General features: G+C 38.2%; 1 protein-coding gene across 8 annotated transcripts in view; it reads left to right on the top strand.

Moving 5' to 3' along the window:
* The window catches only part of ncam1b (neural cell adhesion molecule 1b), a 78,422-nt gene that overhangs the window by 22,403 nt on the left and 40,148 nt on the right, over positions 1-15,871 (top strand). For all 8 annotated transcript variants that reach the window (XM_055012019.1, XM_055012018.1, XM_055012017.1 and 5 more), the window contains exons 2-4: positions 10,470-10,544; positions 11,589-11,798; positions 13,040-13,183. In XM_055012019.1, coding sequence (XP_054867994.1) covers positions 10,470-10,544; positions 11,589-11,798; positions 13,040-13,183 — 429 coding nt within the window. The remainder of the gene's footprint in view (positions 1-10,469; positions 10,545-11,588; positions 11,799-13,039; positions 13,184-15,871) is intronic.

Below are 15,871 nucleotides of genomic sequence, written 5' to 3'. Positions count from 1 at the left end.
GACGAGTCTGTTTCCTCATTGTTTAGTGAAAAATTATGAAGATTAAAGGTTTGGACTTGATTCTTTGTGTTGAATTTGCATTTGGTAGCAGTACTAACAGTAGGAGTTAACTCTCAGTATGCGATCCAAAGAGTTGTCAATGCAAGTGAAAGAGGCAATTATGATGTAAAAAAAAAAACTAAATCAGAGAGAGCTGAAGACACCACAGAATTGTTTGTTCCATTCTTTTCAAGAAAGAATGCGCTGGTGAGCTCAGCAACACCAAATGGCTTGGATGGCCACAAAAGATAACTAAAGTGGATGCTTGCAGAATTCCTTCCTTGGTCTAGAAAAAGCCCTTTACAGCATCTAGCCAAATCAAAACACTCTTGCCAACCAAGAAATGTCTTTATGATTGTAAACACAAACATTTTACCTCAGGGTGCAAAACAGTGGTAACACTCAGAACAAAAACACCTGCAGCCTGCCCAGTACTGGAGCAACATTCTTTGCCCAGATGGAACCAAGATTAACTGTATTGATGGGAAGAGAAGAGTACAGAGAAGGAAAGGAATGATTAACAGTATACCACATCACCTGTAAAACATGGTGGATGCAGTGTTACGACATTTATGGCTGTCAGTGGAACTAGGTCACTGATGTTTATTGATGACTTGACTGCTGATAGAAGTAGCGGGAGGAATTCTGAAGTGTACAAAGCTTTTCTTTCTGCCCACATTCAGCCAAATCCTGCAAAACGGATATGGTGGTGCTTTACAGAACAGACGGATAATGACCCAAAACATACTGCAAAAACAACGCAAGAGCTTCTTAAGGCAAAGAAATGGAATAGCAGAGTCAGTCACCTGACCTCAGCCCAGCAGCCTGCTTTTCCCTTAATGAAGACAACATTGAAGGCATAAAGACCCACAAACAAGAGGCAACCAAAGGCAGCTGCAGTAAGGGCCTGGGCAAAGCATCTCAAGGGAGGGAGTTCAGCATTTGGTGATGTCCATGGGTTCCAGGCTTTAGGCAGTCACTGACTGTAAAGGATTTGCATCCAAGTATAAAAAAAAATAGCCCTTATATTTATAATTGTTAGTTTGTCCAATTACTTCTGAGCCTGTAGAGGGATTATATGAAAAAAAAATGTAATTCCTGGACAGTTAACGTAGTAGTTTTGTAAAACCCTTGAATTAAAGCTGAAAGTCTGTACTTTGATCACGTTTTGATTGCTTCAGTTCAAATTCACTGCAGTGGTATACAGAGACAAAACTCATAAATTTGTCCCAACTGAAGATGTTTTTTGAAATGTATACGATATTAAACAGAAACTCCCCTGTTGTTAGCGGTTACCTTGTATAAAACACAAGTATGTTTATTATAATAATATTGTTCTTGTAATGTATTATGACTTAGTGATTTCGAGCTAATGGCTTCTGCACCGTTCATTTGAAGGACAGATCTGATCTTTTGTTTATTTTGGATAACAGATAGTAAGCTGAGGTTTCTAACTGTAACTGTCAATTTGGTAGGCTTAAGTTTAAGTGGTTTTGAGTGTGTGTGTGTGTGTGTGTGTGTGTGTGTTCTACGCAGGCAGAATAGATAATGAGCATAATCCCGTATGGCAAGTGAGGCGAGTCATGGCTTGGGTCGAGGCTTACTACAACATCCAACAGCCTAGGCTGCAGCACCCGAGGTGTTCCAAGATAAACACAGAGGCCAGAGCGAAAAGGCTAGGCACTGCATAAATTCTCATCTATATGGTTTCCTTGCCCTTCATATCTTATCACTTACTTCCAAAATAACAATGTACTCCTGTGGGGAACTTACATTTAAGATACAACCCAAGCTAGAAAATATGGGTTTAGGCTACATGAAACTATTTTAGGTCCTCCAACTGCAACCACTGATTGTTATAGCCCAAAGGCATCAAGGTACGTCATTTTAATTCATGAAATAACTCCTTTCCCCCAACGTCATTACAGAGTCGGACACAGATGCAGCCATACATGTGCAGACACATGCATTTACTAGAATTAAGTACTATAGCACAATGTCTCATGGCTGTGCTGAAGAAATCACGAGCATGATGATCCTTAAAAGGATACACATAACCAACGACGGTCGCATATTGCAAACTTGTAACAGTGCAGCCCTTTCTGGTCCTACAGTACAGATATATTTAGGTAAATGCCACAACATGTTTTGCATTTTACTGCATCATGCTGTGATCTGCATTAAGAACCTGCAGAGACTATTTAAGGGATGATGCACTACCACTGACAGTGTAGTATTTTCCTCCATGTTACTATAAATTTCATGAGATTGCTCCAAGACTACAAATACTAAGGTTTTGTTGATGACCTACAGAGACATGAATTATTGACACTGCAAGCTGTCTCCTATAGTCATGATCAGCCTGCATCCAAATACGACATTGCCCACAGCTACAGTAAATGTTACATCACAAATGAATTGCTAATGTCATAGCCACAGTTTCTGTGTTGCATTCAAATTTGCCCTGTGCTTTCTTGTTTGGATGCAGATAAACAGACCAACAACTAGATTTATTGCTGCTGTTTTCTTGGTATTTCTCTTGGTATTGTGGTGCAATTTTGGCAGACCATCTTTCTCTGCACACATGCCATTTGTCAAGTTTTTTTTCACGTAAATGTGACTTTAATTTGCAGCTCAGATTTTGGTTCAGACCAGCATTTTTAATCCATCTGCTGGCAGCTGATTTTCAGATTCCAACCATATTCTGCATCCATAATTGGGAATGTGTTGAAAGCAGTGATTATTAAATATAATTATCTAAGTATTGGTTTTTGTCAATACATCTTTGTTTCTTGACTCACTCCACTGCTTTTAAGGATGTAAAGTGAATTAGAAGCAATGAAACTTATCTTTGAATGTCTGTGGTCAGTCTCCAGGCACATTGTAACTTGGTGTTCCTGTTTTAATTTATTACATTATAGGGAGTTAAATACAGGTTGATTTTGAAGGGGCCTTCCCCATAGGGAATTTTTTTCATGTTTAGTTTTTGTAAAAGCATTGGAATGTCAAGTTTAACTGCAGGGAGATTACGTGTTTTCCCAGAACTAGGTCACTCTTATCTACTTGAATTGCTTATTTCTCTGTTGGTCTGAGCCAGTCTACTGTTGAAGACCTTAACAACCAGGAAACTTAGCACAGGTTTGGGTATGTTACTGCTGCTTTTATGCAAGTTTCATAAGCCTAAGGTTAGGTTTGCCAATTAGTGGTGCATAACACCTTCTGATGCTCTTCAGGCCATCTTCCTCTATCCTTATTTTAAGTCCTTGTTCCAGTTTTAGTACATAACAGTCATACTTTGAATCTCCTTTCTTGGAACGTGTTAAAAAATTTAAGACTTACAGTTGCTGCTTGACAATAAGCAGTTCACAGATAGAGCAATGCCCTTTCAGTTTCATATTTCCATCACTAGAATAAAGAATACATTTTAGAAAATACTTTGAATTTTGATTTTCAGTTTTTATGAATTAATGACATTTGTTCTGTAATATGAAAACAAGTATGTTGTTTCCTGCAGTAAGAGATTTTGGAATTGCTTAGTTATTTGTAGGAATTGAAGTAGTCATATTAGAAAGACACTGGCAGGCACAAATGCTTTCTCCACTGAGCTGGGCTTAGTATTGATTGTCATATGGGAAATCAATTGTCCATCAGATCTTTAAGCGATAAGACTACAGCCATGCTAGTGGCTTTGTGAGGCTGTGCTTTCTTAAACACAGCAGTGTATTGAACTAAATGCTAAAATATGCATGCTAACATGCTCACTTTGACAATGCTAACATGCAGATGTTAGCAAGCGCAAAGTTTACCAGTTAATTTGGAGTGTTAAAATGCTAACTTTTGCTAGTTAACAAATTTAAATTTAGTTTGAGAGCTGAGCATCTGTGACCCATTGTACTAAGATGTCCAACCCTGTAATAAGTCAGGATCGAAAAAGTCCTCAAATAAACTCCAAGTAAAGCTGAGGCTGATGGGAACAATGTCTACGCCAAATGTACTGGCAATCCAGAGCCAGTTAGCAATATTTTACTAAAAAGAACAAATATAACGCTAAGGGAAAACAAAATTATCAAATTAAGTATGCTAAGAACCATGAATGTCTGTAAAAATATTTGCACAAGTAGATGTTGAGATTTAGAGGTAGACCAACTTGTGGTTTGGTCAATTATTGGATGAGATATAGCATATTTTTCTGATTATTATTGGCATTGTTATTTTTCTTCACCAGTTCCCTGAATAAATAATTAGAAAATGTGTTAATTTGACTCTGATGCAGCCACCTCTCTCGATCTGTAGCCACCACTCTGTGGTGTCGAACAAGGTCCTGCCTGCAGCAGTGTCTGATTAATTAAATGTCACCAGCAACCACCTAACAAACTGACGGATATATGTTGAAAAACTCTCTTGAATGAAACATATGTAAAACATAAATAAACAAATGCAGCTTTCAAATATGCTTTGTATTGGTGTTGGAAATTATAGAATCAAGATTTTCATTTTTACTGTAAATGTATAACAGCTCCAAATATTGATTACCAGTATCTTTGATTATTTGATTGTGTGCTGCCCTGAAAAAAAACAAAAAAAACCCCCAGGACTCATCCTCCGAGAACTATGATTGTCTGTAGAAAATTCCATTTCAATCTGCCCAGCAGTTGTTAATATATTTCTGTCTAGTGAACTAACCGATCAACAGACTGATGGTGCTACCCAAGGAATCCTAGCTAAAAATACTGTTGCACGTTTGAGTACCACAATATTGCATTTTGTGATACTGTATTGATTCTCGGGAACACTATCGATTTTTAATATGTATGTGTGTATGTATGTATATACAAAGTAAGTTGTTTTATGTATTTGTTACTGGCAAATTGTAGTTCTTTAGCTCAGATTGCACCAAAAGTGAACAGACCCCACTGTTCTGTTCAGTTGGTGCAACCATGTGTCACGATACGGATTATTTTCTAATGTTTATTTCCAATTATTTAATAAAAAAATGCCAGTTCACTTGGTACAGTCAACTAAAATGAGCACAACTGAATACAACAGATGGAATAAATCCTGCTTTCATCAAGGTTATGATGTCTGTAAATATGACAAGAATAGATTTAAAAAGCTGATTCACTTTTACCACCATTTTGGTAGCTGAAGGTTGTGGTGTTGTTGAATTGTATTCTTATATTCAGAAGTGTCTGTAATGTCATTGGACCTTCAGTGATATAGGTGGAATATAGGTTGGAAGATGTTTGCAAGTTTATTATGCTACATTAGTTTAGATAAGATAAAGATAAAGTTCTTTATTTCTCCCCACGCCAGGGGAAATTTACATTGTTACGGCAGCTTATGTAACAGTAGACATAGTGATAAGAATAAAATAATAATAGAACAATAGTAATAATATTTACAATATATACAAGGGTGAGAGATGAGGATAAAGTGGCTTAACAGAAAAAATAAAAAATAAAGTTTAAAAGTAGGTGTACCTCGTTTGCTGGCTGTAGTAATGTGACACAGCATGTCATGATGTCATGAGTGGTTTTAATTTGACATTGTCATCTTCTTTTCAGAGAAATCATGCTGGTTGTGTCATTGAAGGTGCTGTGTATAAGTATTTTAGTTCAAATGTTTGGCTGCTGCTAACCAGTCAGTATTTTCCTGTCCTGTCTGTATTTCCCTACCTGCAGGCACAGGCAGGGAAATACAGACAGGCCAGGTTCCTGTTATGGTAGTCCCTAACGTCAGCTGCCTCTCCAGTGAGTCTTTCATTTCTTGGACAGACTCCAACTCCGTCTTGGACTAGAGCTGATGATGGTAGTCCTTGTTCTACTCTCTGGAACATCCACTGTTAGCTGGAGAGCCACTCCAACCAGAACCTGCAGCAGGAGGGGAACTGGTTCATGTGCTGTTATGCCAAACTCACCGAGGCCGCAGAGCAGAACAAGGATGCCACAAAGTTTGTCTGTGAATAGCTGACTACTGTCGCCAGCTGCAGCCCCAGTGAGCGAAGCTGGAGTCTGTCTGCAAGACAAGAGACTCACTGCTGAGGCAGCTGAATGACATTGAGGACTGCCACAGCAGCGACCTGACCAGGCTGAAGGCAGGGAAACATGAGATAGAGCTCCCTGTTTAGCAGTGACTGAACTTTCAAAAGAAGCCAAACCAGCAGAGATGTGAATCACTATTTTCATGTGAGAACTTACACAATAAAATCAGTGGAGTTGTGAGTTAGCTCCTTTGCCTTGATTAGAGATTACAGGCTTTGTATCCATACAACCGCATACACAACTCAAAACCATGAGCACATTGTGATTCTATCCCAAAGGCTCAAAAGTCTCATGCCAGCCCCAATGAGTAGCTTACTTTTGCACTTAATTTAGTCCTCGAACACAGTGCATTTAGTATGTTCTGGATAGTTCTGCAGTTTCTGCATTTCTCTGACATATTACAGAGTTACAGTAAATCCTGAGATAATTTTCTCACGTTATCTGAAATTGCAGCTTTTATGTCTCTTTCCTGAAAAAATGTCAAAGGGAATAAGTGTCTGAACAAATGCTTGTGCTTTGGCACTTCAGGACCGAATAAACACAGAGTCCAGCTATTTCAGTCAATGTATGAAACACTAATGAAAGCCAGTGATGGTGGTGCACATGTGGTATTTCTTCTTTGTAATGTAAACTCAGTTGCCCCACAACTCACCCCTCTATTGAATTGCCACTTCACCTCCCTAGCTCTGACAATTGATCTTTTCATGGTCTTATCTGTGTGGGATTTTTCCACTCAACCTTTACTGGACATTCTTACTTTATTGAACTTCTTATAATGGGTTTATTACATCAGTGCCCAACTCCCTTTTGTTTTTCTACTGTCTAATTGTATTTGTCGTTTCTTAGAAAGTTATTTTGTGTGTTCTTCAGTGTGTTTTTGCTGATAAATCTTTGCCTGGGTTGTAAAATAATATAGTTGTAAAGCCCTTTCAGACATTAGAAGTGAAAATGGGCTGTACAAACAAACTTTTAAACTTGAATAATCATCATCAGCTTGCTTGTCTCTGCAGATGAGTTGCCTGTTCATTCGACTAAATGAATACCAACCGTTCTTACTTGCTCAGTGCAATTAAAACAAAATCCATAAACCTTTTCCATAAAATTAGCATATCATTGTTTTTTGTTGGTTGTTTGTATGTAAAAACGAGTTGCGTTCTGATGACTGGGTTTGATGTTCCATCAGATTAAACATCAAATCCTGCCCACCAAAATGAAACAGTTGGACTCTTTTTAAAATGAAACTCTCAAATGAATAACTGTCGATTTTAGTACTTTGTGCTTTGTATTATTGACTCAAATGAGGATAATCTGACAGCAGAGACAATGCAAACTACAGTGATTTTCCTAGCCTGCATTCAGTACCTACCTTTCACTGCCACTCTGATGGCATGACAGATCACACTTAATGTCAGTCTCTGGGAAATATAGAAAACACTTTCTTTTGTTCAGGTTTAGTCTTTTTAGTGTCCGTAATTATACCTTGTATGTAATTCTGGGAGGTTGATGGGATAAAAGCTGAAATGCTTAATCTATGAACAGAAAAATAACTAATAATTGGTCAGTTTGTAATTTTTTATGCAGATATTCCTAAAATTGGTCATGTTGTTCAGAGAGAGATCATTTCATATAGAAATATCACTGAATTCACAGGACATCTCTTGTATTTAACTAATGTGTACGGTGAGTTTGTCAGACAATGTTGCGGTTGTAAAGTCAGTATGTTAGTAGTGCTCGGAAATGGGTCTCAAGTGACTGACATATAGTCTTAAAGAGCTATGTTTTAGTCATTGTTTAATACTAATTAGGGTGTTCAAGATTAAAAACAAAAAAATATGTAAACAAGAAAAGCTTTATTTGAAATTGTCTCTATTAAGATGAAGTATATATGAGTGCAGAAGAGATGCAAACCCTGGCTTAGGTTGCAGTGAAACATAATGACATGAAAATATAGTAACCCACGCAGTCCCAGTTATAAGTTTCTACCTTCTCTGAGTATCCTTTAGTTTTACAGAGTCCACACTTACAATCAAGGCTAATAGTAACGTTAGCTACATCAGCCACACAATGCACCTGTTCCTGTTATTGTGGAGACAGTGCCATCAATATTAAAAGTAATCCACTGTACCTCAAATGCTGGGAGTGCATGAAGATAAATGTGTTCACTCCTGTTGCCAAAAGCAGAACGTTTCCTTTGCTTCACTCTACTCTGAGACATTTTAGAATTGGCAAAAGCAGCTTCAGAAAGTAAGTCAATCTGGAAGATTGAAAGGCACCTGCTTATTGTGAATGGCTCACCTAAGAAGCAGTGGGTAGGGTAGTGAGGGGGCATAATTGTGCCAAGTTTAAGCTATTGATTCCTCAGGTCCTCCTTCAGTAAAATTCTTACTGTTTTGTAAAGTTGGGAGGTTATCTAGTTGTGAGGGGGCTTAATGAATGTAAACACCACATGTATTACAATCACAAAAAGTACGAAAGAGGGACTGTAACCATGTCAGTGCCTAGTATTTTAGTAATTGTTCATTTTCAACTAATTTAGAAAGGCTTATTTACAGTTTATCAGTTAAATCCAGAAAAAAATGACTTAGGCAAAAATGCTCATTAAAATCTGATTAAACTGAATAAATGCTGCAAAAATAATGAGACTGTCTCAACAGCTTTCTTGCTCTAATTTACTAGAAATAAAGAACAGGGTATTGGCAATGGATTACTGCTAACCTTTGATTTAACTGGGCTTCAAAGGTGGAATTGGCTTTACATTTTCAGATTGGGGGGGGTATCATTTTTATGGGAAGACTTGAAACAGATTGGCTAAAATAAATCAATAATTGCCTATTCGCTCCACGAGTTGACATTACAGAAATCATTCTGCGTTTTTGCTCCAGACATCTCTATTAGACCTCACTGTCCTCTTTCCCTGTGTCAATTGAAGGCCCTGTCTGTCCTCTCTCACCCTGACCTCCAGTGTGGTACATGTACATTAGCACAGTCTTGCTCATGCATATTATAGTACTGAATTTTTGGCCCATTTAGTCACACTTCTTAGTCAGCCATTGGAACCCTGACTACCCCTCCTGGGAGGAAACAAGTGGTGCTTTGTTCTAATTAAGCACGGAAGTGTTTCCGGCCACACTACCGTTCGTGTCAAATAATAGAAATCTGTCCTTTTCATCCAGTCTTTGATGAAGTGCAGGCTCCCACTGAGGGACATGAACCAGACGGCATGATTTCTAAGAATTTTCTGAAGCATTTTGAAAATAATTTATTTCAAGGTACATTGGGAGCACAGCGCTGGTTCTTGCCCGCTGCTGAATTTTAACTGAATAATTGCAGTCCCGGCTTGATGTTATTTCTCTTGAAAGGACAAGATGACTGCAGGCAATAGAGGAATAAGAAATACCCATCTTTTCAGTAATAATAGGGCTGCTAGGGCCAAAACTGGCATAATTATTTTCTTGATGGGCATGGACATTGCTTTTAACAGATTTAATGTTCCAACTGCCTTTTCAGTTTCTGTAAAAATGTTGATATATGTTCAAAGATGTGGGTGAGTTTTTTTTTATCTGCAGCATCAGAAACCTTTCTTGGACACTATAGATTTGACCACCGTATGTATTCCTAGCTGCTGCTGCATACCCCATCTGTCTGGCTACACATGCTTCCCTCTCCGTCACTGATAAACCAATGGCTGCTGGTTGATGTAAACTCTACTCTACTCTCACTATTGGTGTGCAAGCATGGGAATGTTGCCATAGAAATCAGATTTGAAACTCCAGCATGCTGCAAAATACAAAGATTTTTATCTGATGCTGACGGGCTTTATCAGCACCGTGCGAGGTTATTTGGTAAGGGCTTGAATGTAGTGGATCTATATGTAAAGTGCTACACTCCAGCTTCAATACTTATCCCACCTGTTTACCAAAAATAAACAACTAAAAAACACAAAGTTTGTGTTACGCTAGCCTTTAGCGGACGTTAGATTATCAAACAAAAATGCATAGCTCCGTTTGTGACTACAAAACTGCAAGTGCAGGTAGATTCTCAGTCCAGGCAGACAGTCAATGAAACCCCCAGTGTAAACTCAGTGCTCTTTGCAGTAGTTAGCAAATCAAAGCTTATCAAACAGAAATCGTAAAAAACAACCCACACTTGTAGTACTGATTGCCTGCAGGTGCCAGCTTCTGTCCTTGCCTGTAGATGGCACACATTGGTATGTCAACAGCTGCAGGTCTAATCAGCTTTTTGGATAAATAAAATATTAGTGTTTTCTGTTTGAACAATTGTAGTGTCTCATAATATTGAAACAGTGTCGAGCATTTCTGCATTCTTAAACAATGCCTCATTTAATATGTAGTTTCTGATTTTGTATTCTGTGCTTTTTTTCTGTTGTAGTTTCACTGGAAGTGCAGATCACACCAACGCACGGGGAGATAAGTCTTGGAGAGTCCAAATTCTTTATGTGCGAAGGTAAGTTTATCTTGCTGAAGTAGAAATGCGCCCCCCCCCCCCCCTTTTTTTTTTTGAAGGAAAAGCAATTTTTTTCAGTGAAGATAACCTTAAATGAATCAGAAATACAGTCTAGACATTGTTGCTGATTTTTAAAGAAATATCTCCATAGGGGTACAGAGGAACTTTTCCAGCAACCATCACTCCTGTGTTCTAATGCTACATTGTGTTAGTTAATGGTGTTGAAAGGCTCACTGATGATTAGAAAACCCTTTGTATCTACTCTCTGATGTACATCGCTTTGGATAAAAGCGTCTGCTAAATGAAGTTGTAGAATTGTAGAATATATATTTATATATATGCACATATATAAAATCAGCCTAATGCCAAAAATAAAACAACAAATTGGAAGAAGTTTTCTCAAAAGTCTTCCTCATGATAGCCCGATTCAAGCTGATATGCTGGCACTATGTGTGCACACTGCATAAATTGTCTTTGTGTGTATTTCATTGCACATACTGTATGAGCATGTGACACATAAAAACTCTTGAATCTTAAATGGTACTCAAAGTATAATCAATAAAATAATACTCAGTACTCCACATTAAGAACATTATCTGCAGGGTTTAACAACTTCACAAGCAAGCAAGCCATCTTTATTATCTATTAAGTGGTATACTGATTACTTGAAGGTCTAGCATTTGTATTGTGTATTCATGTAGATGAAATGCCCTTATTTTCAGTCTTATCAATCAATCAAGCCTTTGTTGCGTGGTGCTTCCTTCAGTGTCCTTTGTTTCTTGTTCTCTATATCGGTCTAAGGGGGAAAAAAATGCGGAAGACCTTTAAAAAAACTTTTTCAGTATATTATTAGTTGTTTTTCTCCTGACATGTTGGTTGTTATACACAGTTTAAGTGTTTACACTGCAGATTTCAGTTCATGCAGTAGCATGAACCACCTATAGTGTTCAGTCTGTGGGCACTGATTGACTTCACTGATGTGAAATGTGCACCTTACAGATACCTGTTTTCTTAACTTCTGCTGTGCTCTGTCTGTGCTCTTAGTTGTAGGCGTTGCCAAGCACATAGACTGGTTTGGACCAACTGGGGACAGGATAGAACCGAATAGACCAGACATAACAGTAACCCGTAACGATGAGTCATCTTCCACCCTCACTCTGTACAAAGCCGGGACTGAAAATGAGGGGACATACAAATGTGTCGCTACCAGTGGAGACCAGCAAGGGGAGTCAACCGTCAAAGTAAAAATCTTCCGTAAGTATTTCCCTCACCGCATACAGTTCTCTCTCTAAATTATAGAGTGGTGTGAGCATAGAAGAAAAAGAAGCCTGTTTATTGAACTCATAGTATTTTATTGACTGCTCAAGGGCAACACATTACTCTTTTTCTTCTCAAGTGAGGATGGATTTTTCATCAGTTCAATAAACGGTCGGAAGACCATTAGAGGGCTGCTTAATGATCCTGTCTGTTGTGCCGTTCTTTTGAGTAATGGGTTTTATTTTCCATGAATGCCAAGCATCAGCAAATGTCCATCAGAAATGAAGTCTTTTTCGAAATAAAACTTTTTTGTGATTTCAATGCCTATCTTAGGTCTTTATGAGAAGTGGTCACCCATGTAGACATCACATATTGAAGTCAGTACACTGTACTTTGTACAGTATTATACAAAATAACATCGCAGCTTTATTTTATGGTTTGCAGTTTCACATTAAGCAAGCTAATAGTCAAAGCAGTTATACACGTTAACTTCTGCCATCCATAGGAAAGAACAGTAGCCGCAGCAGTTTGCATATGATTTGCAAAGTCACCCCCCGCAAAGAAAATAAATGATAACATACTGTATACTGGAATATCATTACTTGTGCCCCCTGCAGGCAATGGGTTTTACAGGAGCAGATTTTGCATTAAAACTTTTACCGACCGTTTCAAGAAATGAGCTGCACAATGTGGCTACAAATGGCATCATATGTTAAGCCTTGATGAGACAGCTTTATAGCCGGGAAGCCGAATGCGATTCTGGAACTTGCGCCCTAAGTCAAGTCTGTAAGGTAACGGTAGCACTTCATTCTATGCCACATAGAGGCCCCCAGCAAATTCCATTAGCCAATCACTTTTAGAAATGGCTGCAGATTGTTTCAGTTCCGGTAACTTAAACCGTCAGGGGAGCCTTTTTAGAAGGATAATAAGCCTTAGCTTGTGAAAGGTATTAAGTAATTGATTTTTGGTATGTTGAAAAGTGTGGTGATTAGTAAATGTTTTAAGCGTTCTTCCGGTTTGACCATTTTTGGCTGTGAAATTGAGTTATTGGAATAAATATTACTGTTGTCCTTTTGAATACATTCTGTAGCAATTCGAGAATTATTTTATTACAGATGCTTAAGAAATGTAGTGAATAAAAGTCTATTCCTATCCAACAGTCACACAGAGTGAAGTGTGTTTTGATGAGACTCATTATCTCACTGAGTGAAAAATGTGTTTCACTTGTTTCATTATAGAAAAAATCACCTTCACAAATGCACCCTCACCCCAAGAGTTTAATGAAGGAGACAATGCCAATATCATTTGTGATGTCATCAGCTCACCTCCACCCACCGTCCTCTGGAAATATAAAGGCACCAAAATACAGATGGAAAAAGATGGTAAGATGTCTCTGAACTACATGGGATTTCTATTTCACTTTCACTTGATTAGGTGGTTGGCTGCTTTCAGCTTGTGATGCAGAACAGTTCTATAGTAGTTTAACAAGTCTAATCTCATAATGTGAAATAATGAGAATGAATTACTGAGTTCAGCAGAGTGAGTACACCCCTGTGCAGTATTACTGAAATGAAAAATTAATCAAACTTCTACCAGCTCTAAATAATTGCAATATTTCTAAGTTTATGGTAAAGTATATCCTCTTGTGATGAACCAAAAACAGATAGCCCAGAAACACTTTAAAGAAAATACAGGCACTAAAGTAGAAACTCAATGCAACAAAATTGAATACCTGTGTCTGTGACCACGGACACACAAGTTAGAAAACCTGTTATCACTGTTATCAAAGTTGAAAGCACCTGCAATTTACAATTTAGCAGATTGCATAAACATGGTAATGGAATGACCTATGAATACCAGAACTTTCTCAATTTTGTATCTATGGTTGTGTCTACCTACATTGGAGCACCATGGCTCCATGTGGAAAAGAGTTGCCAGAGGAGAAGGAAAATGTGATTGTGAAACTTCACAAAGATGGAAAAGGACCACAGTAATGATCCATAGTAACACAAATTAGGTCAGCAGTAACTGTCCTTATGATGCCACAGACTACTTTCTTTAGATGTCTGTGCTACTTTCACTATCGGCCTCTAAAAAACAGATGGGCAAGTGTTTCAGACTTGGCACAGGGGTTATCAATGAAAATCAAAGTTTCTGTGACAGCTCACGCAGTGTGAAGGACATTGCATAATGTTAACCTTGATGGACAGTGTCCAAGAAAGACACCCTCGCTTGCTGTTGAATACAAATCTGTAAGATTAAGTTTGGTTAAATTCCATGAACAGAAGCTTGATGAACACTGGGAGCACATTCAACGGAAAACAAAACAAATTTGTTAGTTCAGATGGAGTCCGGCATACTTTGCATCAAGCTGGCCAGGACTACCACAGTGAATGCATATTCCTGGCAGTGAAGCACAGGGGTGGGCGTGTGATGATAGGGGGCTGGATGAGTGCAAAAGCTGTTGGGGAGATGACATTGATAGATGGCATCACCAAAATACTGGCTGACAGGATAACGCACAGTCTGAAGAAGCTTGGCAGAAGAGGAATATTGCAGCATGATAACGATCCAAAGCACACTGCCAAAACTCACACCAGAGTTTCTAAACAAGAAACAAGTGAAAACTGTCCTGGCCAAGTATGTCGCCTGACTTGAATCCAACACAACACCTTAGGGGTATTTTAAAGATGGAGCAACACAACGTCTACAGCAAAGAGCAGCTGAAAAAAAGTCTTGGTAGCAATTGGCAAAACATCTCTACAAACAATTCTCTGACGCTGGTATTCTCCATGCAGAGGAGTGGTTATCAAAAATAAAGTTGGGACATATGAAGTATTAAAATACAAATGCTTAAATCTTAGTAATGACTTACTTTCATTGCATTGAGTTCCTTAACTGTTTGTTTTTCTTTTACATAAGAGTAAATAAGTACTGTTCAACTCAAAGTGATGCAATTATTATAAGGTGTTACAATTTTGAATCATTTGATGTTTAACTGATATTGCAATGCAATATCACAAAGGCATACTCACTTCTTATGTATATTTTAATACATTTTGATATTTTTTGTCAGCTTTTGCTGTAGTGTCCACAACATCGTCCCTTAAATCTTTATAGAAATCAAGTATATTTCAGGTTTAGTGTGTAAAACATGATGAAGATGTAACTCAGAGGAGTTTTACTGTCTTATTAAAGTTTGGTACAACCAAATAAAGAGACAAACGTGAAAACGGAGTATAAGAATCCAAGGTCCAGCCTAAAAGTCAAAATATAAATGTTCTAAATGTAATATTTGGATGATGTTCATTTTGTCGTTAATTATCATAGGATAACGTTATTTTTTATACCGACAAATCAAAGTGAAGATGGTTTTTACCTTAGCTGACATGTTTCAACTGCAACTGCAGTCTTCTTCAGAGCGTCATCCAACGTGTGCTGACGTGTCCTTTTTATCATTTGATCGGTCTGACAGATCTGTCAGAAAAAAGAAAACAAAAAATCAGCCATCACAGATCACTGCAAAAGAAACAATCATATCATGGACTGGGACAGGAGGAGGATTGTAACATCAGAGACCAACAAGCATAAACGATGGATCAAGGAGGCCATCAAGATCAGGAAGCAGGCGAGCTGCTCCATGAACCGGGACGAGGAGCTACACCCTCTAATACCTGGGACTCCATCCTCCAGAGACCACCGGACGGTGGGGGGCGTGGCCTATCTGACAGATTCTGACAGATCTGTCAGACCGGTCACATGATAAAAAAGGACGTGTCAGCACACGTCAGATGACGCTCTGAAGAAGACTGCAGTTGCAGTTGAAACATGTCAGCTAAGGTAAAACCATCTGTACTTTGATTTGTCGGTATAAAAAATATCGTTATCCTATAAATGTTCGTAATTTATTTCAAATCTGGTGATCATAGACTACATATTTAAAATTTAAGCAGACACAGGCACCCAAAGACAAGCGACTTAATGATATACATGCAGATTTACCAGTGTTAGAGGCTTGAAATGTCTTATGCCCTGTTTTTGTTGCCATTCTTCTCTAGGGTTTACCCTGT

The sequence above is a fragment of the Amphiprion ocellaris genome, chromosome 7, assembly GCF_022539595.1.
Source record: "Amphiprion ocellaris isolate individual 3 ecotype Okinawa chromosome 7, ASM2253959v1, whole genome shotgun sequence".
NCBI classification, from domain to species: domain Eukaryota; kingdom Metazoa; phylum Chordata; class Actinopteri; family Pomacentridae; genus Amphiprion; species Amphiprion ocellaris.
Note: the sequence above shows the minus strand (reverse complement) of the source record. Positions and strands in the feature narration are given on the sequence as shown.